General features: G+C 35.9%; 2 protein-coding genes across 4 annotated transcripts in view; both read left to right on the forward strand.

Moving 5' to 3' along the window:
- UBE2K (ubiquitin conjugating enzyme E2 K) overlaps positions 1-6,234 on the forward strand; it is a 72,301-nt gene extending 66,067 nt beyond the window's left edge. For 2 of the 3 annotated variants that reach the window (XM_077136636.1, XM_077136638.1), the window contains 2 exons: positions 5,718-5,846; positions 5,964-6,234. In XM_077136636.1, coding sequence (XP_076992751.1) covers positions 5,718-5,846; positions 5,964-6,038 — 204 coding nt within the window. In that variant the 3' untranslated portion in view covers positions 6,039-6,234. The remainder of the gene's footprint in view (positions 1-5,717; positions 5,847-5,963) is intronic. The other variant, XM_077136637.1, reaches the window with a different exon arrangement.
- A 10,120-nt stretch (positions 6,235-16,354) lies between these two features.
- On the forward strand, positions 16,355-17,446 carry LOC143663376 (cytoplasmic polyadenylated homeobox-like protein 2). Its single transcript, XM_077137089.1, has one exon. The coding sequence runs from the start codon at positions 16,355-16,357 to the stop codon at positions 17,444-17,446; it is 1,092 nt and encodes a 363-aa protein (XP_076993204.1).
- Positions 17,447-25,030: the final 7,584 nt, after the last annotated feature.

Consider the following 25,030-nt stretch of genomic DNA (forward strand, 5'->3'; position numbering starts at 1 on the left):
AATTCTTCCTTGGTATGGGTTCTTTGATGCTGAATGAGATCTGCATTCCAACCAAAGGATTGCCCACATTCACATAAATTCATACATTTATAGGTATTCTGTTTAGTGTGGATTTGTTGGTGGCTTATTGGGGTTTATTAACATTTTGCTTTAGTGTGGTGTCTTTGTTAACTGATGAGGAAATATTGTTTTAATTGTACTGTTAGTTATGGTCTATCGTTTATATTAGTGTTCACTGTGTTGTTGGCTCATTGATTTTTTAAATAATATTTTTATTGACACACCTTTGCACATATGCAGTCCATACATGGCATCGTATAGTTGTGTACTCATCACCATGGTCATTTTTTAGAACATTTGCATCACTCCAGCAAAAGAAATAAAAAATAAAAATTCATGTATCTCATATCCCTTACCCCTCCCTCTCATTGACCACTAGTATTTCCATCTGCCCTACCCCTTATCCCCTCTATTATTTATTTATTCTTTATCCATACTTTTTTACTCATCTTTCCATACCCTGGATAAAAGGAGCATCAGACACAAGGTTTTCACAGTCACACAGTCACATCATTAAAGTTACATCTTTATACAATTCTCTTCAAAAATCGAGGCAGCTGGAACACAGCGCAACAGTTTTAGGTACTTTCCTCCAGCCACTCCAATATACCATAAACTAAAAGGGGATATCTATATAATGTATAAGAATAACCTCCAGGATACCATCTCAGCTGTTGGAAATCTCTCAGCCACTGAACCTTTACTTTGTCTCATTTCTCTTTTCCCCCTTTTGGTCAAGAAGGCTTTCTCAATCCCAAGATACCGGGTCCCGGCTTATGCCAGGAGTTCTGTCCCACATTGTCAGAGATATTTACACCCCTGGGAATTATGTCCCATGAGGGGGGAGGGCAATGAGTTCACCTGCTGAGTTGGTTTAGGGAGAGAGGCCACATATAAGCAACAAAAGAGGTTCTCTAGGAGGTATTTCTTAGGCATACTTTTAAGTAGGTTTAGCCTATCCGTTGCAGGGATAAATTTCGTAGGGGTGAACTCCAAGATCAAAGGCTCGGCCTGTTGGTTTGCTTGTCCCCACTGCTTGTGAGAATATTGATTTTTAGCATACTTGTGTAATTAGATGTATGATACATGATATTTTTCTAGCATTATGAAAATGTTCATGCATGCAAAAAGTTGAATTATGTAGTAACCATACACCTAATACCTAGATTCTATGATTAACATTTTATTTTACTTGCTTTATCATGTATATATCTTTCTGTGTATCTCTCCATTCAGTGATAAGCGTACCTGGTAATAATTTTAATTAGCTCCTACCATGGCATGGAAATATGAAATAATATTTTTGATTTCTGGTCTTACTTGCTCTAAGACAGGAGTTGGCAAACTATCATCAGGCACTTGTTTCTGTAAATAGTTTTATTGGAATACAGACACATCGATTTGTTTACTCTCCTTTCCTGCTAAAGTGACAGAATTGAGTTGTTATAACAGAGATCCAGAAGCCTAAAATATTTATCCTCTGCTTCTTAAAGAAAGCGTTTGTCAACCCATGTTCTAAGTCATTGGGATTTGCTGAGCATTCTTTTTACCCCCTACAAATTTTTCCCCCCTTGACTTCTGAGATACTACCCTCTTTTTATCTTCACGACTGTTTGTTCAGTTATTTCTCTTCTTCTCTCAGCCCTTTAAATGCAGTTCCTCTGTCCTGACATTATTCCCTTTACTTTCCATTATACTTTCACTCATATGACTATATCCACATTGTTACCACCTACTCAGTGATAAAATGGTCAGGCTTGCCTCCTAAGCACAAGAGCCTATTTGTAGCTAGGTAGCTTTATATGTTTGCTCCTTGCATACCTCAGCGAAACATTGCCAGAACTGAATGGACTCTAAAATCCTGGGAACCTGTCCATTCTTCTATGATACCATTGTCAGCTTAGTTAAATATGCTCACCACAAACTGAAGTATAACCTTTATGTCTCCTTTCTCCCTCTTCATTCCATTCCCAGTGTCTCTGTCACCACCTTTACATTGCCATAGTTCAGATTCTGACTGCAGTTGAGTCAGTTTCCTATGTGCCTGACTTTTATAAGAAATAATTAGTTGTATAGTATTTCAGTATAGGTTTCTGAATGAATGAATAGCAGATTGTGACCCAGATAAATACATATAGTATATAAATATTTGAGGATCATGCTGCTAAATTACATCCTCTGATTTGGCTCCCCTGAATGTTTAGAATTGTGCCTATGGTTTACTTGAACACTTCACACTTCCACGGATATGTAAATATTTGGAGTCTTAAGTGTTTTGCTTTTGAGGACTTCAGATAAATCTTTCCTTTCCCCATCTTTTATATTGATAACAATTAACTTTATAAAGCATATATCTTTACTTTTTTACTAAAATCCTTTTAGTTGCTCCACTATCACCTATTTAAGTCCAAATTGTTGGATTTGCAGAATTTTCTCATGATTTGAACTGTCTACACACCCAGCTTCAACTCCTGAATCCTTGTAATTCCTCAAATTTAGGATTTTTCAAGATTGCATTCATTTCTACATGTCATTTCATCTAGTTGGCCATATTCCCTCTGCCTAAAATGACTATTTGCCTCTTTCCCTCTTAGCAAGCTTCTCTTCATCCTTTAAGATCATCTCTTTTGGGAAACTTTTCTTCTTTCTTTCCCTTCAAGAACTGTTTATTCCTTGCTTTACATATAACCTTGTTAATATGTTCTATCATTTGTCTCAGAATGCTTGAATTACAATTTTACATGTTATCTCTGTGCTGTTTACTGATTTTTGGTAGTCATGAGGCATTGGCTGGAGTCCCAGCTTTGATTTCCTGTTGTGTTCTGAGCCTAATTTAATTGTAAAATTGGACCTAAAAGTTTCTTCTAGCTCCTAAAACATTTCAGTAATTGATTTGTTATGAATTAATGGTAGAAACTAGATTTACATTTTAATATATAATAAAAGCTCATTGGTTTAAAAATATTCAATATGTATAAAATACTTTAAAAAGAAATAGTAAGGGGTACATGGTTGGTTCAGTGGTAGAATGCTCACCTTCCATGCAGGAGACCCAGGTTCGTTTCCAGGACTATGCACCCCGACCCCCGCACACACACACACCCACAAAAGGAGAAAGAAATAGTAGGGGTGTAAGGGTAATTCACTAGAATAATTCTTGCCTGTCATGTGGGAGACCAGGATTTGTTTCCCAGCCTATTTGTACACCCTCTGCCCCACCCCCCAATAACATTCAACAAATGGTGCTACAATAACTGGGTATTCATGTGGAAAAGAGGGAAATGTGACTCCTACTGCACAGCATACAATAAATAGATAAATAGTAAAATTAGTTGAAAATTGTTTCAAATTTAAACTTTGCATTACTAAGTAATGAATGTCCCCAAATAGGTGAGATTAAATTGACCTCTTTCCACTGGATATGGGATGTCCTGCCTTTTTTCTTTTTTTTAATATCACAATTTTTATACACCCCAGTTTATTTTGAATACAACCTTTTCTGCTATATATATATCCAGATGAATTTGAAATTATAGTTATCTCAAAGTACACAGAAATTACCTATAAATGAAACACTGATGAAAGAACTCTTAACATATTTAAGAACTTCAACATAGTAGAATTCTTTTTTTCCAGCTTTTAAACTATTTTTTTTCCCATCTAAGCCAAAATGAAATAATTGACATTTAGGTTATATGTGCATATAAAGCACAGACATTTTTGTCAGCATAAGATGAAACAGGATATAGTGTTCTTTCTGCATGTAATTACATTTTCAGGGGCATAGTGGTCCAAATGGGAACAAAACGTTGATTTCCTCATGAAGTAACCTAGATAAACAAAAATCAAAAATAATGCTGAAGATTTATAACATAAATCATTCTCTAATATGCTTTTAACATACAAGTGTGCACTCTGGGTATGTATGAATTAGAATACTTCCAATTAAGATTGTGAACTATCACTAGGGCGTATGATGTGATGCTTTAATTATTGAATAGAGGACATTTGTCCATTAAGTTATACATATTGACTTTAAAAAGTGGTAGATTATTTAAAAGTCTCTGTGGGTTCACATGTTGACTTGGGCTGAACTTGATGTTTTAATTACTTATTAAGGCCCTAATTAAGCGTATTAGAAGACTAGCCATCACTGGATAGTACCTTAAGGTTAAACACTGAAAAGAGTGATTGTTTCAACATATAAAACATTATATTTTGTTTATTCCACTTTTTTGGGGGGTGTGGTCCGGAAATCAAACCCGGGTCTCCCACATGAAAGGCAGGCATTCTAACCACTGAACTACCTGTGCACCCATTCCGCTGTTTTTATAACTGGGGCAAGAGTGTTTAAGAACACTTAACGTACCTCATAAGTTTTCTGAATCAAAGATTTTTATTAATTCTTCTGCTAAACACAACATTGATTTCCATCTGCAGTTATTTTTTAAGAAAAGAATAAATCAATTGAAAAAAATGTTGTGGCCTTGAGCCATGAAACATTACACTTTTAACACACTGGCTGAAAAATCTAGAACATGAATATAAAGATGTTAATTGTTGTCGGCCTTCAGCAGTAAAATTGATGCAGCTTTACTGTGACTTCTCCAGAAATGCTTTGCAGCACCTAACCCACTGCTAGTGTACAGTCTCAAAATCAGAGTCATTCCCATAATAGGGATCTTCAATAATAAGTTGTTTTTGTGGATCATAGCTCCCAAGTAGTTCAGTTTTTTTTTTTTTTTTTTGCTTTGCAGTTTTTAACTTCACTACCTTTTCTATTCAGATCTCTCAGATTGCTTTCATCCAGCATAGTATATAATCAAATGTGGCAAAGTCTTCTTTTGTAACCTGTCTTATTTTAGGGACTATTTTAATGCCATGATTTCTTAGGCAGCTTACAGCTCTTAGATCTGGTTACCAACCCACGTTCCAGGCAGAAACAGCACCACTGTCAGGGATCCCATCTGAAAAAGTTATCTGAAATCTTTTGCTCAGTTTTCTGAAAACCTCTTCTGCAGTGGGTGACCGATAAATGTTACCCAAACATACAAACAGCACCTTTTGGGCAGCTGTGCTGCAATCTTCTCAGGTGCAAAGAGAGGCTGAGAGTGTCATCTTACCTTTTAAAAGTACTTCATGGTGAGACAGTAATCATCAAGTTATCACTTCCCATGTGGGTTTTCTTTAAATCACTGTACACTAATACAGTTCTCACAAAACAACAAAATCCAATTGTATTTCTAGCCTGAGCTAGTCTGAGCTGGGTTAATATTAAAAAGTTGGTCATGTTTATTAGTTAATGACCACATAATTTTAGAACCTAGTAATTCTGTCTTTAGTTGGGTGATGTTTGCAGTTACAGTGTTTAGAAACATCTCTGATACCCCTGTTCACTTTGTGTTAGTTTTCTCCTTGTTGAAATTGGAGATTAAAATTGATAAAGATTATTTGTTTTTGTTTTTCTTTTGTCGACACAACCTCTGAATTAAAATTTCAGTTTAAACAGTCCTTTCTTGAGTGACATAGCTTGGTTGCTATGGAAAATGAATCACAATTTAAATGTAAATTAATTTCATTTAGAGAAAGCAATTAAGAGCTGACTTACCATATGAATTATAACTGTATTGTGAATCTTTTTTCCCCCCCCAATACAGTACAAACAAAATCCTGAAATGTTTAAACAGACAGCTCGACTTTGGGCACATGTGTATGCTGGAGCACCAGTTTCTAGTCCAGAATACACCAAAAAAATAGAAAACCTTTGTGCTATGGGCTTTGATAGGGTAAGTACTTAAGGGGTATATTGATTTCAGTATAATAATTGTGTAAAACATAGTGAGTGATTTCAGTATTTTAAAAAAGTTTCCTTAAATTTTTTTGTCCCCTTTTCTTCTCTACAGAACGCAGTAATAGTGGCCTTGTCTTCAAAATCATGGGATGTAGAGACTGCAACAGAATTGCTTCTGAGTAACTGAGGCAGAGAGAAAGAGCTTGCCCCTTCTTGAGGAGCATCAACATCTGTTATTTTTAGGATTCTGCATAGATTTCTTTTAAACTGGCATTCTTGCCTAATGATGTTATCTAGGCACCATTGGAGACTGAAAAAAAAAAACAAAAAAAAAACCCTGCTCTGTAAATAAAGCTAATTAAACGTCTGTGTAAATTTAAAAAGGGGAAATACTTTAATTTTTTTTCTTACTTAATAGTGTAAAAATTCTTTGAGCTAAGCTAAAACCATGGAAAAACATGCTACTTTAGTGTTTAGCAGTGTACCAAGACTAGCAAGGGTTTGCTTCAGGATTTTGTTGAATAATTAAGATACTATTTTGAGTGTGTCAGGGCCATTCAAATTGTTGGTGTTGCATCACAGCTACCTTAACCGTTTTTAACATGGATCCTCTGTGCCTGTGAATTTCTTGCATGCTTGTACTTGACTTCTTAGGGTGGGTAGCTGAAAAGACCACCATTAAGCATTGAGAATTCTTAAATATGAAATTTATCCAGAATTGAAGATGGTGACCTATTCAAAGCCTTTTCTGTCCTTGTCACCAGATTGGGACACTCTATTTTTTCCCCCTCTATCACTCACAGCTAATAGTATAATGGTAAATTTCTCTGTATTTGGTTGGGAAATGTGTCAAGGGACAGTAGTATCCCTTGCTTCATTTTTAAGTCATATGTTTGGAATGTTTTGTCACAGCTCTTCAGGCACTCTTAAAGCTTTCTTATGTAAGTAATAATGTGTAAATGGAGCTGCCAATTTTATTTCTCTAGCAAAAACAGTAAAATAACAGGAAATATTTGATGTTGCAATATTTCCAGATTTAACGAAAGAACCGATTTAGTTTTTCAGTAAATTTGACATCTTCTGTTTTTAAAACTGTCTTAGATAAAATTTTTCTTTGAAACTCACAAGGATGCAGACAACTGCAGCAGGATTTTTTTTGCTTGTTTCAACCCTAAATTGAGGCTTTATAGAGAAAGCTTTATTGGATACTTCAGAGAGTCACTGTTGCTTGCATTTTCCCCATATTGAAACATGAAAGCTGTGTTGATGTTTTACTGTACATACTTCAGATGCACATAGGAATAGAAGTGTGTTATAAATCTAGCTTTCTTTATGATGTTTCTGATAAGAGAATTGAAAACTTTACTTTCTCTTGTACATAGTCATACTTTCTATTTGTATTAAAGTTACAGTTCATTCTAAGTTCAAAAGTTTGAAAATTACTAGTTTTGCAGGCTCAAACACTAATGTGGTCATTTCATGAAGGTTGAAGTAGATTTATGCAGGCAGTCCTATATATAGAAACTCAGTTCTTATTAAATAACAAAAATGTAATGGATTCATACTGAATTAAAATAAGACTGTATATTGAAAGTCATATTATAAAAGGTTTGCTTTCCCTAATGTTATTTATCCTAAATTATAATGGTTAAAAGTGTTTGGAAAATAATTTGTGAACCATCAATTCACCATAATTTCATTTGACTTCTCAATTATCTTGATACTTAGAAGCAATAAAAGAATCATTATTAAATATATTATAATATTAAAGATGTGAAGGTTCTTCCAAAAACTTGTAAGCCTTTCCTATTCAGTAGTAAACTCTTGTAGTTGTTATTACTGCATACTAAACACAAGTTGCTGTGTTTTTTTTTCCCAGTGTTTAAGCATAAATTTCGTTATACAATCACTTCCTTTTATTGTTGTAGTATAGTTATTTTCTAAAGATGCCAAAGGAAACAAGATTTTTCTTTATTTATTTTAAGCAGTTAAAATCTTGTATTTTATAGTTTGAAGGAAGTTAGGAATGTGTGAAAATGTGGTCACTTTTGCCCCATGTTGGATATAAGTAATTTTCTTTTGTGGAGGATGGGTTGGTAATATTATTTGGATTTTTTTTTAAATGATCAAACACAGCTACTGGGTCACTACTTGCCTGTATTATCAGGGTATATTTAATTGTCCTATGGTTAGACAAAGGAGAGAGAACTCAGAACTGAAAGACAAGCATTACATACTTTGCTCTTTGAGGAAGCTGTTTCTTGCCTTTGATTTTTATACACCTACTTACAATTTAGTATTCCCAGTGCCCAGGAAATTGGAAAGTATGATATTTGATTTGAGAGGTTCTCCGTAATGGATTCTTCATTATAAAATATTATTTACCTCATTTATGCTTAATGTGATAATCCTTTTTTCTTTCTGGTACGTTTCTCTTTGTGCTTTAGATTTTAGTTGTTTCTTCACTCCGCTCCAGGTAGTTTTATTTATCCAATAGAAATTAAAACTGTTGTTTTTTCTCTGGTCTTAAATGTTTCAGACAAGGATACTATCAGTGCAGAGCTAAGAAAGAGATACCATGGCAGAAGTTATTTTTATGATTCTTGATGTTTATGAGATTTTTCAGTTTTAAAGGCCTCAAAAATTATGATTATGGAACCTGCAGTTAAATCCCAGGTAGGCAGGCAGATTTGCTCACGTTTTGTAGTATTCTGATAGGCTTTTATTGCATCAGGTCTATTTCTGAGTTTGTGCCTGACTTTTATAAGAAGATAATAGTTGTATAGTATTTGAATACAGATTTCTGAATGAATGAATAGCAATTTGTGACCCAAGTAAATACATACTGGTATATAAATATTTGAGGAAATTGATACTAAATTAGATACTTTGAGTTGGCTCTCCCCAGTGTTTAGAATTATGGCCATGGTTTACTTAAACATGTAACATGTCCAAGGATATATAAATGTTTGGAGTCGAGTATTTTCTTTTTGAGGAAACTATTCTAGAAAGTAAGGCTCATTTTTTTTTTCTTTTTTGGAAACATATCAGATTTGTGATTGTTGGTGGCACTTAAAACTATGCAAAAAAATTTTTTAAGTATCTATGGAAGAATTGGCTATTAACGCAGATTTTACTTCTTTATGCACTACAGAATACAGCATATTGTGTTAAATGTTTAAACTGCTTAATAAGTTTATTAATGTGAAATGCAGATCTTTGTGATAATTGTATGCCTGTTTTCGGCTTTAAAACTGCAGTAGAGATATGATAATATTTCTGTGATTCTGTGTATGCCCATAGGAAATTAAGAATTTTTATTGTTGTAAAGATTTGAGATGGATTTGGTTAGGGGAGAATTGAAAGCCAGGTATACCTTTGTGTACATAGTTGGAAACAGTGTTAGGATATGAAAATAGAAGCCGTCTGTTTACAATTTATGTCATGAATTTTTACAAAATGGTGTTTTAATTGCTTTTTCTAGTTTAAGCAATTTCAATTCCAGGGTACAAATCATTGATTTAAAAATTTGCATTTCTATTCTTTTAGTACCAGTTTAAAATAAATGCTTAACATCAGCCTGTTGCTGTCGCTGGGGAAGAAGACAACTTGAAGTATTTACTGATAAACAGCCTCTTTTTCCCATATGTGACTTCTGCAGTGTCTACATATTATGTCACATTGTTCTGTTTGCATTGTTTCAATATGGATGAAAAATCTTGTGGCATAGGGATAAGGGAATGTCAATAGCTCCTTTGTCCTGTTACTGCTTTATTGAACTGATCTACCCTCATAAATCTGTGATCATCATCTAAATGTAAGTTGAATGTGTCACCTCTTGCTTGGTTATTTCAACCATGCTGCTAAATATAATCAGGTGTGGCACAGTTTTTCAGTTCGGTTTTAGGGGATGAGTGGATACAAATCATTGCACTGTGCTATTAACGACCCTTGTCTGCTTGCTGTTACCTACTTTTTACAGGCATCATAATAAAAGCTAGACTATTTCTTTGGGGGGAAAGAGACTTATTTAATGTAATTTAAAGACTTTTCCAATAGAAAATGAAATACTATTGAAAATATTATCTATTTTTTAGCTTTCAGCAATTGATGGTGCTTTGTTTGTGGTGTCTGCTGGAAGCCTACTGCCGTTATAGGGATTCTCATTAACCTCACTGAGAAAGAACCTTGCTTGTTAGCTTCTCTAGATCTCTATTCTAAACAATCTGTTAGTGATGATACATTCTGTAGGAGGGTCTTATTCTGAGCCGTAAATTTCCTGTAAGGGGAAAATGGGTGGGTTACCAGAAAAACCATTGAAGCAGGGTGGGCTGTGGGTGGAGGGTTGGGAATTTGTCTTGAGAATTAAAAGCTACGAAACACTTTTGTACACAACTGATTTTTTAAAAAAATAAACACATTTTTAAAGATGTTGAATTTTTTTTCCCCCTTACTGGGAATGCTTAAAAATAAATGCATGCATGTTTTCCCCTGAGAATGGTTTATATTTTATTTCTGGGTAGGCATTTTCTGGACCAGGTTAGTTACGTTAGCCAGGTAGTTACTTTAAACAAGAAGAGGAACCAGGTAATTTATTTGAAAGTGGGGCATTTGTTTAGATTATAATACAAAATTTAGAGTAATCCAGAGTTGCTTGATATAGAAAATATTAGGACTTAACTCTATTTCCATGTTTGTGCGCACATCTTTCTGGATGGGACAGTGGAGAGGACTCTGAATTGTTTCACAAGGCATATGAGTGTCTGCTGCCTGGAGATGAAATTGCTTCTGACCTGGAGTATTATTATGAAGTACTATTTTCACACAGCAAAGCCGGATCTTTAGGTATTGAAAATCAAGGATAACAAGTGGAATTAAAGTGAGGCTTCATGCCAGTCCCTACCATGGTCATATTTAAGGGACAGTACATGTTTTGTTTTGACCCTCAGGAAAAGATTATCAGTGAATAGCATGACCTTTAGCAATATATTACCACATTACTGTAATCTATTCATATCTTCATGTAATTTTCATGTTTCCCCATTTAATTTCTGTAAAAAATGTTAAAGGACTTTTATCATTCTACTTAAACCTTTCTGTTGAATTTTGAATAAGATGCTGAACCAAAGTCAAGAAAGTCAAGCTGTTGAAATAATGTTATTGTACTTGTTGGGCTGTTATTAATGTACATCAAACACTACATAAAAGCTGAACAAAATTCAACACCCCTTTGACCTTTGCTGAAGTTGATTTACATGTGCCAAACATATACTTTCCCTTATTTCTAAAATAAAGTAGTATTGTTGCTTTATGAGATTTTTTTCCTCAAGTTGCAAAATCTAGCTGGCCCCCCAAAATCACTTTATCTCATCAAGATAATTTAGTTTTTAATTGCATAATGTCATACTCATTCTTTATATATGAGAAAATGTTGCTTTTCTCAGGATAAATTCTTAAGATGTCATGACAGATAAAAGCAGAAGGCAAAGTTTTTATAAAAAATTTAGGATAATGGTCTGCTGAGATAATTTATTAGTGTAGTTGATTTTCTTTAAAAATTTTTCACCAAAATAAACGGTCATTGCTTCTTGGAAATCAGTGGTAGGGAAAAGTTCGTAGTGGAAAAGTCACAATTCTCTTCTTATTTCTAGTATTCTATACAGCAAAATATTTTAAACGTCTCTGACTCTTGTTTCTAGGTGGTTATCTTCAGGACACTAAACTCTAGCCTTCCTTTGTAACTCTAGTTAAATTTCTTTTGTTCCATCACTGATGCAGGTATTTCTTGACTCTGTTTTCACCCCCTGCCTCTGTCTTCTCAGTGATGGGGTTTAGTTTGAGAGACGGCTATTGCATGGACAAAACAAAGAAAATAGGGTGCCTTTTTAATTATGAAATATAGATATATACAAAAATGCAGTACATTTTAACAAGTACTTATAGGACAAATTTTAAGGTTTGGTATGGGTTACAGTTACAAGATTTTTCGTTTTTTCTTCTGGTTACTCTAAGACTCTGGAGCCCAACAGAAATATCAATACAATGACTGAGCCAGCAGTCATCCTACTCATTTGTTAAATTCTTTTTATTTTTTTTAAATACCCCCAAAACACCAAATAAATGCGAACGTTCTTATTTTGATCATTCCGTTCTATATATATAATCAGTAATTCACAATATCATCACATAGTTGCATGTTCATCATCACCATCATTTCTTGGAACATTTGCTTCTATTCAGAAAAAGAAATAAAACGAAAACAAAAAAAAATTATACATACCCCTTACCCCTCCCTTTCATTGATCACTAGCATTTCAAACAAAATTTACTTCAACATTTGTTCCCCCATTATTTATTTTTATTCCACATGTTCTAATCATCTGTTGACAAGGTAGACAAACGGAGCATCAGACACAAGGTTTTCACAATCACACACTTTGTGAATGCTATATCGTTATACAGACATCTTCAAGAAACATAGCTACTGAAACACAGGTCTACATTTTCAGGCAGATCCCTCCAGCCTCTCCATTACATCTTGAATAACAAGGTGATACCTACTTAATGTGTAAGAATAACCTCCAGGATAACCTCCCTACTCCCTTGAAATCTCTCAGCCATTGACACTTTGTCTCATTTTACAGTTCCCCCTTTTGGTCGAGAGAATTTTCTCAATCCCTTGATGCTGAGTCACAGCTCATTCTAGGGTTTTTTTCAATCCCTTGATGCTGAGTCTCAGCTCATTCTGGGATTTCTGTCCCACGTTGCCAGGAAGGTCCACACCCCTGGGAGTCATGTCCCACATAGGCAGGGGGAGGGTGGTGAGTTTGCTTGTTGTGTTGACTGGAGAGAGGCCACATCTGAGCAACAAAAGAGGCTCTCTTGGGGATGACGCTTAGGCCTAATTTTAAGTAGGCTTGACCTATCCTTTGTGGGGTTAAGTTTCATATGAACAAACCCCAAGACTGTGGGCTCAGCCTATAGTTTTGTTGTGTACACTGCTTGTGAGAATATCAGGAATTCAACTTGGGGAAGTTGAGTTTTCCCCCTTTATCACCATTCCCTGAAGAAGACTTTGCAAATACTTTTTTATTCACTGATCAAATCACTCTGGGATTTATCGGGCATCACTCTGGACAAACCAACAAAATCTTATTCCTATTCAAGGTTCCATGTACTTATAGTGTTCAGTTAAGCTGTCTACATAAGTTATATTAGGAAATGCACTAGTCAAAATAAAAATTTTATACCAAATAAACATTTTTTGGTTTAGTCTCATACATAAGTTGAAATTTTTAAATATTAATTACCATCTATTTCCAGCACCCTGCAGTAATGACATTCCTTTGTTCTTACTCATGCGAAAACATTTTTAAAATTTGTACATTTAGTCACTATCATTATACACTCTAGGCATTCCTAGATTATACCATCTCAGGCTTTATCATCTTTCTTTCTGATTTCATTTGTGCCCCCAGCCCTCTTCCCTCTATTATTCTCACATTCATCTTCTCATTTGTTAAATTTTATCCTCTCTTTTATACTCTTTCTTCACTTTAAATAGTATATACATAAAAGCAAGAAATTTCAAAGTTCATCACAACAATTAGTTATAGAATATATTTCAGAGTTTGGTATAGGTTATAGTTCCAACATTTTAAGCTTTTATTTCTGCTGCTCTGAGGTACTGGAGTCTAACAGAAATGCCAGCATAATGATTCAACACTCATTTGTTAAACCCGACCTTCTCTGTATAACTCCACCATCACCTTTGATCTTTCTCCCACTCTTTAGGAGTATTTAGGCTATGTCTATTCTAACTTGTTCACATTGAAAGAGGCTGTCGATAGTATGGGATTGGGTGGAGAGGGTGAAACTAGTTGATGTCTTGGAGAAACTGGCCCCTCAGATGGACCCACCTGGAGGTTGTAGATTTTGGAAAGTTAACCCTAGTGCATAGAAACTGTAGAATCTTATATAATGCCCTAGGTATTCTTTAGGATTGTCTGGAATGGTTTTGGTTGGGGTTTGTCAAGTTATTATAGGTAGCAATGTCTAACTGAAGCATGCATAAGAGTGACCTCCAGTTTAGCCTCTTGACTATTTGAACTCTGATCCACTGATACCTTATTTGTTACACTTCTTTCCCCCCTTTTTGTCAGGATGTCATTGTTGATCCAATGGTCCCATGGCCAGGCTCATCCTTGGGAGTCATCTCCCATGCCGCCAGGGAGACTGCCATTCCTGAATGTCATGTCCCACATAGGTGAGAGGGCAATGATTTAACTTGCAAAATTGGGCTAAGAGAGAGGCCACGTCTGATGCCACCTGTGCAGCAGCTCTAAGAAAAAGAAACTGATAAACTCTCTTACACATTTTATGAGTGAAATTACTTTGGGTTTAATCTGAGCGCAAGTGAAGAATTGCCAATAGTAGATACACAAAAAACTGATCAAATAGAAAAAGAAGCTACTATTGTAGAAAACCAGTAAAAACCTTATCAAAGTATGTTCGCTAGGAGAACAATAACTATGTGGTCATAACGTAAACTGGTTAGCAAGAATTGTGAAATATTTGGGAAAACAGTGGAAGTAGGGGTGGACCATCATAACAGAGGAATTACTCTTCTACCTTTAGAAAGTATATTATATTTGAAAGTAATTGTGCCAGTTTGAATCTGTTGTGTATGCCAGAAAAGCCAAGTTATTTAATCCTCACTCAGTGTTGCTGGATGGGAGCTATTTAATTGTTAACATGGAGATGTGACCCACCCAACTGTAGGTGGTAACTGTTGATTAGATGGATTTCATGGAGATGCATCTCCACTCATTCAAGGTGGGGTTTGCTTACTGCAGCCCTTTAAGAGGGAGCCATTTTGGAAACATCTTTAGTGACCATGCAGCAAGAGACCTTTGGAGATGAAGAAGGAAAATACCCCCAGGGAAGCTTCATGAAATAAACCAGGAGAGAAAGCTAGCAAACTTCACCATGTGCCCTTCTGGCTGAGAGAGAAACCCTGAACTTCATCAGCCTTTCTTGACTAAAGGTAACCTCTTGTTGGTGCCTTAATTTGGGCATTTTCATAGCCTTGCCTTAATTTAGACATTCTCACGGCATTAGAACTGTAAACATGCAACTTAATAAATTCCCCTTTTAAGAGCCATTCCCCTTCTGGTATATGGCGTTCTGTCAGCTTACTAACTAGAACAGCAATTAATACAAAGGTAGCAGTATAAGCATTATTATTTTGAAAATATTTGCCTTTGAAAAATGAAATGGACTACGTGTGAACACTGCTAATGTAAGTTTAGCAAATTTATTGAGAATTCATACCATATAGTTCACCCATTTAAAGTATACAATGTAATAGGGCTCTTAGTATACTAACAGAGTTGAGCATCTATCACCACAATCAATTTTAGAACATTTTCATTACCCTAAAAAAACTCCACATTCTTTAGCTGTCATGTGTGGATTTTTAAAAAATAATCTTTTAGTATTGCTTAACTTTTACAACCTTTATATATTACTTTGGTAAAACCCAAAATGTAATGCCAACTTATAGAAAGATCACAAGTGATGGTGGAGTTATACAGAGAAGGTAGGGTTTAACAAATGATTAAGATTGCTGAATCATTAAATTGATATTTTTTCTAGTCTTCAGTATCTTAGAGCAGCTAGAAGTAGAAACCTAAAATTGTGGAATTATAACCCATCCCAAACTCTGAAATCTGTTCTACAACTAATTGTTGTGCTGTGCTTTGAAATTTAGTGCTTTTCTGTATATGTTACTTTTTAGAAAAAAGGAAAAAAACGTTGATTGAGATGATAAAAAAATATTTGTTTCTTCTTGCCTCCTATGTTCTGGAGCAGCCAAGCAGGAAAAATCTGAGAGGATCATATGGTAGCCCATGACAAACACTGGGATCTGTCCTGTAACTACTTGTTGAAGAGTACTTTGAAAACTATTGCTTATTTTCTTTCTTTGCTTTGTATATATGTTATATTATACAATTTAAAAAGTTACAAAAAAAAAAAAAAGTAATGCGAACTTGAACCACATTGCATGCATTTCAAATTATTTCCTTAAGGACAATCTCCAGAAGTTTTATTGCCATAAGACTTTACTGTAATGTTGTCCTACTATTACCACTAATATCAATGAAAGGGTCACCTCATTCTTAACTGAATGTAAGCATTCTCTTAAAACAACAACATCAAAAACTATTGTGGACAGAAGATCAATAAGGAAATAGAGAAGTTAAATAACTTGATAAATGAATTAGACCTAACAGACATATAGGTTATTGCACCCCAAAGCACAAGGTTATACATTCTTCTCTAGTGCTCATGGAACATTCTCCAGGATAGATCATATGCTGGGGCACAAAACAGGTCTTTACAAATTTAAAAATATTGAAATTATTCAAAGCACCTTCTCTGATCAAAATGAGATGAAGCTGACATTGATCACTCAGAAAGACTCTGGGTTCGAGGTTCGACATGGCTTCCAATGGATCACCATTTGAAGAGGATAGCCATAATCAAGTAAGAGAAACGAAGTGGAGAAAAGGAAAAGGAAAACAAAGACATAAGTTTACTAAGGAAGAATTGAGCATCCTTAACAATAAATTTGTAGAGGATCCTTACCCTGATTTTACAACCAGAGAAGAACTGGCCAAACAAGTCCATTGCTATGTATCTGTAATCGATAACTGGTTCCAGAACAAAAGAGCCCGACTACCACTTAGAGAGAGACACAGATTATTTGCTGCTAGGAAACTACATGAGCACCCTGTGCAAGATCACCCACTTCCAAGCCTCTTGGATGTCCAGGCTGAAGCCCCAAAATATAGCACTAAACAGGGCTTCTCTTGTGCCCAGGAGCGTGGAGATGGCAGCTCCTTTCTGAAGAAGGAGTGCGTTCCCTCTCAACAGGTGGATTCAGATGGCTCTGACAGCCCAGGCATTGAAAAGGAACCAGGCTACGCTTTGGCTTATCAAGATGATAAAGGAAGAAGACCTCCTCCTGCCTATCCTTTATCAAGCTACAGCTCATCGATGTATGCTCAGCCTCCTATACCTTCCGTGCATTATTTTAACAAGTACAGGCCTGAGGCAGGGAGAAGCCAGGATGGCAGCCCCTTCCTTTTGAACTCTGTTCATAGTATACATGGAGTGGGGGAGCAGCAGGAGGAGCAGAATATGGCCCATTGTTATTATTCACCATTGCAAGGACAGCAGCAGAGTCGTTGGTATCGTCATTTGCAGCAGCCTCAACAGCCTCAGAATTTTCAAGAGAAACCACTGTTCCAGGAACCACTTCTGAAGCATGTGAGGCATGGGAATCTAGGGCAGGGATGTCCCTTCATTCAGTCACAGCAGCAGAGTCAGTATCCTCAAAATAATGGACAGTCCCTATGTTCACAGCAACAGCAGGCCACGCCCCAAAGAGTAATCAGGTCACCACTGTTGCCTTTAGAGCAAGATTTTCAGCAAGGAGTTGCAGAGCATCCCAGGGCCCAAGTGCAGCAGCATTGGGTTGAGGAGTCCTCTCTGTTCCATTGGTCTGCATCTCAGGGACCAGAGAAGTAACCCCAGAAAATGAAGCCTGGGTTGAGAGAGCAATAGGCAACTATAAGCCAAAAATCTTTTCAGCAGCCCAACGTTAAAAAAAAAAAAAGAGCCATCTTTAAGAATGCTTTCTGAGCTATTGATCCCTTTGGCAGACTCTATATGGATCCCATCCCCTCCTCCTGGAGTTCAAAGTGCCCAGAGTAAGCCTGGGCTAGAGCACAGAGTTCAAATTCAAATACTGCAAAGGCTGCAAGAGGATTTCCAAACAAAAGCAGTTGCAAAACTTGCAATTCCTGCTTGGATAGTTCCTACCTTGGTTGGTGACCTCCTCAGAAGCTAGATATCCAACAAGAAGTTCAAGAGAATCCAGGATCCCATCGCAGCAGCTTTTAGATGGGATGTCTCCAGGGCTGCTGCCACAAAGCTCTATAATCCATGGACCAGATCAACATCTTCAGGACATGGGCCATGACCTATCAGGACAGCAACAATATCTCCTCCAGTAGCTAGCTCCACCAAGGCACTGGCTATGAGAGGCACGCCAATATCATCAGCCTTGGCCTCCACTCATCCAAAAGGCAGAGCAAGTTAACAGAGGCTACCAGAGGTTTCTTCATTAAAGGCAGGAGCTGCCAATGGAGCTGCAGCCTCAGCTGTGCACTTGAAAGAACCCAGAAGGATCCTTTGCTGGAGCAAGTGTACAGCTCCCACCATTCCATCTTAGTTGACACCCATTGTCGGCAAATCCACAACGTGGTGACTAGTCAGCTGTGGGTGTGGGCAGGGCCAACAAATCTGAAGACACCCAGTTGAGCATCTGATTGCCCCAGGCTAACCTGATTTTTCTTATGACAGCTATTGGACATTTTTCAATTAAAGGCAGCAACTTCTACCTGTACTTCCTAGAATCCTTGAAGATAACACAATTCAAGGTCAAGAACGGCTGCCTCTGTTAAAAAGAGTAAAGCTCTCCGCAATGTGAAGAGTGTTAAGCAGCGTACTCCAAATTCACATTGCTGGGCTAACCATCATAAACCCTATGATGTGTGTCCTCCCATTATCTTGCACACAGTTTACATTTTAACAGAGATGGGTTACCCTACACATAAAAATATTCAAATAGTTCTTTTATTCTTAGATAAAAGATGTCCTAGCTGTCCTTCCAAGGCAATATCTTATACTCATTAAAAAAATGTATCTCTTATCGGTCCCTATTACAAGATCTGGAGGAGGTGGGATTGGTTTTTTGAAAACAAAAGTAATAGAAATTGTTAATCTGTACAGTTCTTTGAATGGCTACTTGACATTATGTGGTGAAGCTGAAAATGCCCAGCAATTCTGCTGGATGAGTGAAAGAAGGAAGATCCGGGATCCAAAGGGCAGTGATTAAATGACTGGACTATTAATTCACATTACCTGTCTTCAAACAGAAATTTTGTTAAAACTGGCTGTGTTCTATAAGTCAGGAGAAGTTACTTTAATTTGTTTGTGCTTTGATTTCATTTTCTACTTATAGGTGATAAGAAAATCTTCTCCTCTAGCTTGATGTGAATTTAAAATAAGTTAATGTAGGCAAATTCCTTAGAACAGAGATAAGTGTAAGTGTAGCCCTCATAATTTGTGGTAGTTTTTTAATTTGTTGTTGTTCTGAATAAATGAGTTCTGAATTTTGGTAATACATGTCTACCCCCCAGCAGTGTCAAATGGGATAATAGATAAAGTATTTTTCAAGGACTCCCCTGGTAGCAATTTTTTAAAAACTTGCTTGATAATCAAATCCCATTCATAGTATTTTATGGACCTATAAATGACTGGATTATTGATTCACATTACCTATGTGAGCATCAGAGTCCTTTGGTGAACTTGTCACCAACAAGAGCTCATTTGAAAGTTTGAGAAGTGCCCCCATGCACGTTTTTAAAAGGTAATTTAAGGAAGGGCTCATTTTAGCTATGAAATTTTGACAAAAATATCTTGTACTGCATCAATAAATATTTGAATTTCTAAAAAAAAAAAAAAAAAAATGAGATGAAGCTGGACCTCAATAACCACCAAAGAACGAGAACATTCACAAATATATGGAGATTAAATAGCACACTCTTAAACAACCAATGGGTCAAAGAAGAAATTGCTAGAGAAATCAGTAGCTATCTGGAGATGAATGAAAATGAGAATACAGCAAAGGCTGTGCTGAGAGGGAAGTTTATTGCCTTAAATGCCTATATTAAAAAACAGGAAAGAGCAAAAATCCAGGACTTAACAGCTCACCTGGAGAAACTTGATAAAGAAAAGCAAACTAACCCCAAAGAAAATAGAAGAAGAGAAGTAAAAAAGATTAAAGCAGAGATAAATGAATGGGAGCACAAAGGAACAATAGAAAGAATCAATAAAACCAAAACTTAGTTCTTTGAGAAAAAAAAATGATGGGCCACTAGCAAGACTGACAAAGAAAAAAAGAGAGAGGATGCAAATAAAACCAGAAATGAGAAGGGGTATGCTACCATAGATGCTGAAGAAATAAAAGAAACTATAAGAGGATACTATGAACAACTAAATGCCAACAAACTAGACAATGTAGATGAAATAGACAAACTCCTGGAGACACACAAACAAGCTATGTTGACTCAGGAAGAAATAGAAGATCTCAACAAACCAATCACAAGTAAAGAGATTCAATCACTCATCAAAAGTCTTCTTACAAAGAAAAGCTCAGGGCCAGATGGCTTCACAGGGGAATTATCAAACATTCTAGAAAGAACTAACACCAATCCTGCTCAAACTTTTCCCAAAAATTGAGGAAAATGGAACTCTACCTAACTAATTTTATGAAGCTAATATCATTTTAATACCAAAACCAGGTAAAGATGCTATAAGAAAGGAAAACTAAAGGCCAATCTCCCTAATGAACACAGATGCAAAAATTCTCAAAACATTAGCAAATAGAATCCAACAGCACATTAAAAGAATTATACACCATGAGCAAGTGGGGTTTATGCCAGAATGCAAGGATGGCTCAACACAAGAAAATCAATTAATGTAATACAGCACATTAACAAATAAAAAGGGAAAAATCACATGATCATCTTAATTGATGCTGAAAAAAACATTCGACAAAATTCAGCATCCTTTTCTGATAAAAACGCTCCAAAAGATAGGAATCAAAGGTAACTACCTTAATATTTTAAAGGGAATATATGAAAAACCGATAGCGAGCATCGTACTCAATGGAGACTGAAAGTCTTCCCCCTAAGATCAGGTACAATACAAGGATGCCCACTGTAAACACTGTTATTCAACATTCTGCTAGAAGTTCTAGCTAGAGCAATCAGGCCGGACAAATAAATAAAAGGCATCCAAATTGGAAAGGAAGAAGTAAAACTCTCATTATTTGCAGATGAGACGATACAATACTTGGAAGATCCTAAGAAATCTGCAGCAAAGTTACTTGAGCTAATAAACAAATGCAGCAAGGTGGCAGGATATAAAATTAATGTGCAAAAATCAGTAACATTTCTATACAAGCAATAAGCTAGCTGACAAGTTAGTTAAGGAAAAAGTTCCATTCAAAATAGCAACTAAACGAATCAAATACTTAGGAATGAACTTAACTGGGGACATAAAGGACTTGTACACAGAAATCAAAGTAGATCTAAATAGGTGGAAAGACATTTCCTGCTCATGGATAGGAAGGCTAAATAGAATTAAGATGTCAATTTTCCACAAGTTGATCTACAGATTCAACACAGTAGCAGTCAAAATTCCAACAACTTGCTTTGAAGATTTGGAAAAGCTAGTTATCAAATTCATCTGGAAGGGAAAGAGACCCTGCATAGCTAAAAAGCATCCTAAAAAAGAAGAATGAAATGGGAAAATTAACACTCCCTGACTTTAAAACCTATTATAATACCATAGTGGTCAGAGCAGCATGGTACTGGCACAAAGACAGAAGCATTGACCAATGGAATCAAATCGAGTGCAGAAATATGCCATCAAATCTATGGTCAACTGATTTTTAACAAGGCCCCCAAATCCTCTGAACTGAGACGAAAAAGTCTTTTCAACAATTGGGCATGGAAGAACTGGATATCAGTAGCCAAGAGAATGAAAGAGGACCCCTATCTTACACCCTACACAAAAATTAACTCAAAGTGACATGAACAACCAACTTTGAATCAAGAAGAAATAGATGACCTCAACAAACCAATCACAAGTAAAGAAATTGAATCAGTCATTCAGAAGCTTCCTAAAAAGGAAAGTCCAGGACCAGACAGCTTCACATATGAATTCTATCAAACATTCCAGAAAGAATTAGTATCAACTCTCCTCAAACTCTTCAAAAAAATCGAAGCGGAGGGAAAGCTACCTAATTCATTCTATGAAGCCAACATCACCCTCATACCAAAACCAGGCAAAGATATTACAAAAAAAGAAAACTACAGACCAATCTCTCTAATGAATATAGATGCAAAAATCCTCAACAAAATTCTAGCAAATCGAATCCAGCAACACATTAAAAGAATTATACATCATGACCAAGTAGGATTCATCCCAGGTATGCAAGGATGGTTCAACATAAGAAAATCAATTAATGTAATACACCATATCAACAAATCAAAGCAGAAAAATCACATGATCATCTCCATTGATGCAGAGAAGGCATTTGACAAGATTCAACATCCTTTCCTGTTGAAAACACTTCAAAAGATAGGAATACAAGGGAACTTCCTTAAAATGATAGAGGGACTATATGAAAACCCACAGCTAATATCATCCTCAATGGGGAAAAATTGAAAACTTTCCCCCTAAGATCAGGAACAAGACAAGGATGTCCATTATCACCACTATTATTCAACATCGTGTTGGAGGTTCTAGCCAGAGCAATTAGACAAGAAAAAGAAATACAAGGCATCAAAATTGGAAAGGAAAAAGTAAAACTGTCACTGTTTGCAGACGATATGATACTATACGTAGAAAACCCGGAAAAATCCACAACAAAATTACTAGAGCTAATAAATGAGTACAGCAAAGTAGCAGGTTACAAGATCAACATTCAAAAATCTGTAGCATTTCTATACACTAGTAATGAACAAGCTGAGGGGGAAATCAAGAAACGAATCCCATTTACAATTGCAACTAAAAGAATAAAATACCTAGGAATAAATTTAACTAAAGAGACAAAAAACCTATACAAAGAAAACTACAAAAAACTGTTAAAAGAAATCACAGAAGACCTAAATAGATGGAAGGGCATACCGTGTTCATGGATTGGAAGACTAAATATAGTTAAGATGTCAATCCTACCTAAATTGATTTACAGATTCAATGCAATACCAATCAAAATGCCAACAACTTATTTTTCAGAAATAGAAAGACCAATAAGCAAATTTATCTGGAAGGGCAGGGTGCCCCAAATTGCTAAAAGTATCTTGAGGAAAAAAAACGAAGCTGGAGGTCTCACGCTGCTGGACTTTAAGGCATATTATGAAGCCACAGTGGTCAAAACAGCATGGTATTGGCATAAAGATAGATATATTGACCAATGGAATCGAATAGAGTGCTCAGATATAGACCCTCTCATCTATGGACACTTGATCTTTGATAAAGCAGTCAGCCAACTCACCTGGAACAGAACAGTTTCTTCAATAAATGGTGCCTAGAGAACTGGATATCCATATGCAAAAGAATGAAAGAGGACCCGTATCTCACACCCTATACAAAAGTTAACTCAAAATGGATCAAAGATCTAAACATTAGGTCTAAGACCATAAAACAGTTAGAGGAAAATGTAGGGAGATATCTTATGAAACTTACAATTGGAGGCGGTTTTATGGACCTTAAACCTAAAGCAAGAGCACTGAAGAAAGAAATAAATAAATGGGAGCTCCTCAAAATTAAACACTTGTGTGCATCAAAGAACTTCATCAAGAAAGTAGAAAGACAGCCTACACAATGGGAGACAATATTTGGAAACGACATATCAGATAAAGGTCTAGTATCCAGAATTTATAAAGAGATTGTCCAACTCAACAACAAAAAGACAGCCAACCCAATTACAAAATGGGAAAAAGACTTGAACAGACACCTCTCAGAAGAGGAAATACAAATGGCCAAAAGGCACACGAAGAGATGCTCAATGTCCCTGGCGATTAGAGAAATGCAAATCAAAACCACAATGAGATATCATCTCACACCCACCCGAATGGCCATTATCAACAAAACAGAAAATGACAAGTGCTGGAGAGGATGCGGAGAAAGAGGCACACTTATCCACTGTTGGTGGGAATGTCAAATGGTGCAACCACTGTGGGAGGCAGTTTGGCGGTTCCTCAAAAAACTGAATATAGAATTGCCATACGACCCAGCAATACCATTGCTAGGTATCTACTCAAAGGACTTAAGGGCAAAGACACAAACGGACATTTGCACACCAATGTTTATAGCAGCGTTATTTACAATTGCAAAGAGATGGAAACAGCCAAAATGTCTATCAACAGACGAGTGGCTAAACAAACTGTGGTATATACATACGGTGGAATATTATGCAGCTTTAAGACAGAATAAACTTATGAAGCATGTAATAACATGGATGGACCTAGAGAACATTATGCTGAGTGAGTCTAGCCAAAAACTAAAGGACAAATACTGTATGGTCCCACTGATGTGAACCAACATTCGAGAATAAACTTGAAATATGTCATTGGTAACAGAGACCAGCAGGAGTTAGAAACAGGGTAAGATAATGGGTAATTGGAGCTGAAGGGATACAGACTGTGCAACAGGACTAGATACAAAAACTCAAAAATGGACAGCACAATAATACCTAATTGTAAATTAATCATGTTAAAACACTGAATGAAGCTGCATCTGAGCTATAGGTTTTTTTTGTTTGTTTGTCTGTTTGTTTGTTTGTGTCTTTTTTTCTTTTCCCTTTTCTTTTTTTTTTTACTATTATTATTATTTTTATTTTTTTCTCTATATTAACATTCTATATCTTTTTCTGTTGTTTTGCTAGTTCTTTTCCTAAATCGATGCAAATGTACTAAGAAATGATGATCATGCATCTATGTGATGATGTTAAGAATTACTGATTGCATATGTAGAATGGAATGATTTCTAAATGTTGTGTTAATTTCTTTTTTTTCTTTAATTAATTAAAAAAAAAAACTCAAAGTAGGTCAGACACCTAAATATAAGAACTAGCACCATAAAGCTTCTAGAAGAAAATATAGGGAAACATCTTCAAGACCTAGTAATAGGAGGTAGCTTCCTAAACTTTACACCCAAAGCACAAGCAACAAAAGAAAAAATAGATAAATGGGCACTCCTCAAAATCAAATGCCTCTGTACCTCAAAAGACTTTGTCAAAAAGGTGAAAAGGCAGCCAACTCAATGGAAGAAAATAATTACAAATCACATATCAGACAAAGGTTTGATTTCCTGTGTATATGAAGAAATCATACAACTTAACAACAAAAGAACAAACAATCCATTTATAAAATGGGCTAAAGATATGAATAGGCATTTTTCTGAAGAGCAAATACAGATGGCCCAAAAGCACATGAAGAGATGCTCATTTTCATTGGCTATAAGGGAAATGCAGAT

The sequence above is a fragment of the Tamandua tetradactyla genome, chromosome 19 (genome assembly GCF_023851605.1).
Source record: "Tamandua tetradactyla isolate mTamTet1 chromosome 19, mTamTet1.pri, whole genome shotgun sequence".
NCBI lineage: Eukaryota > Metazoa > Chordata > Mammalia > Pilosa > Myrmecophagidae > Tamandua > Tamandua tetradactyla.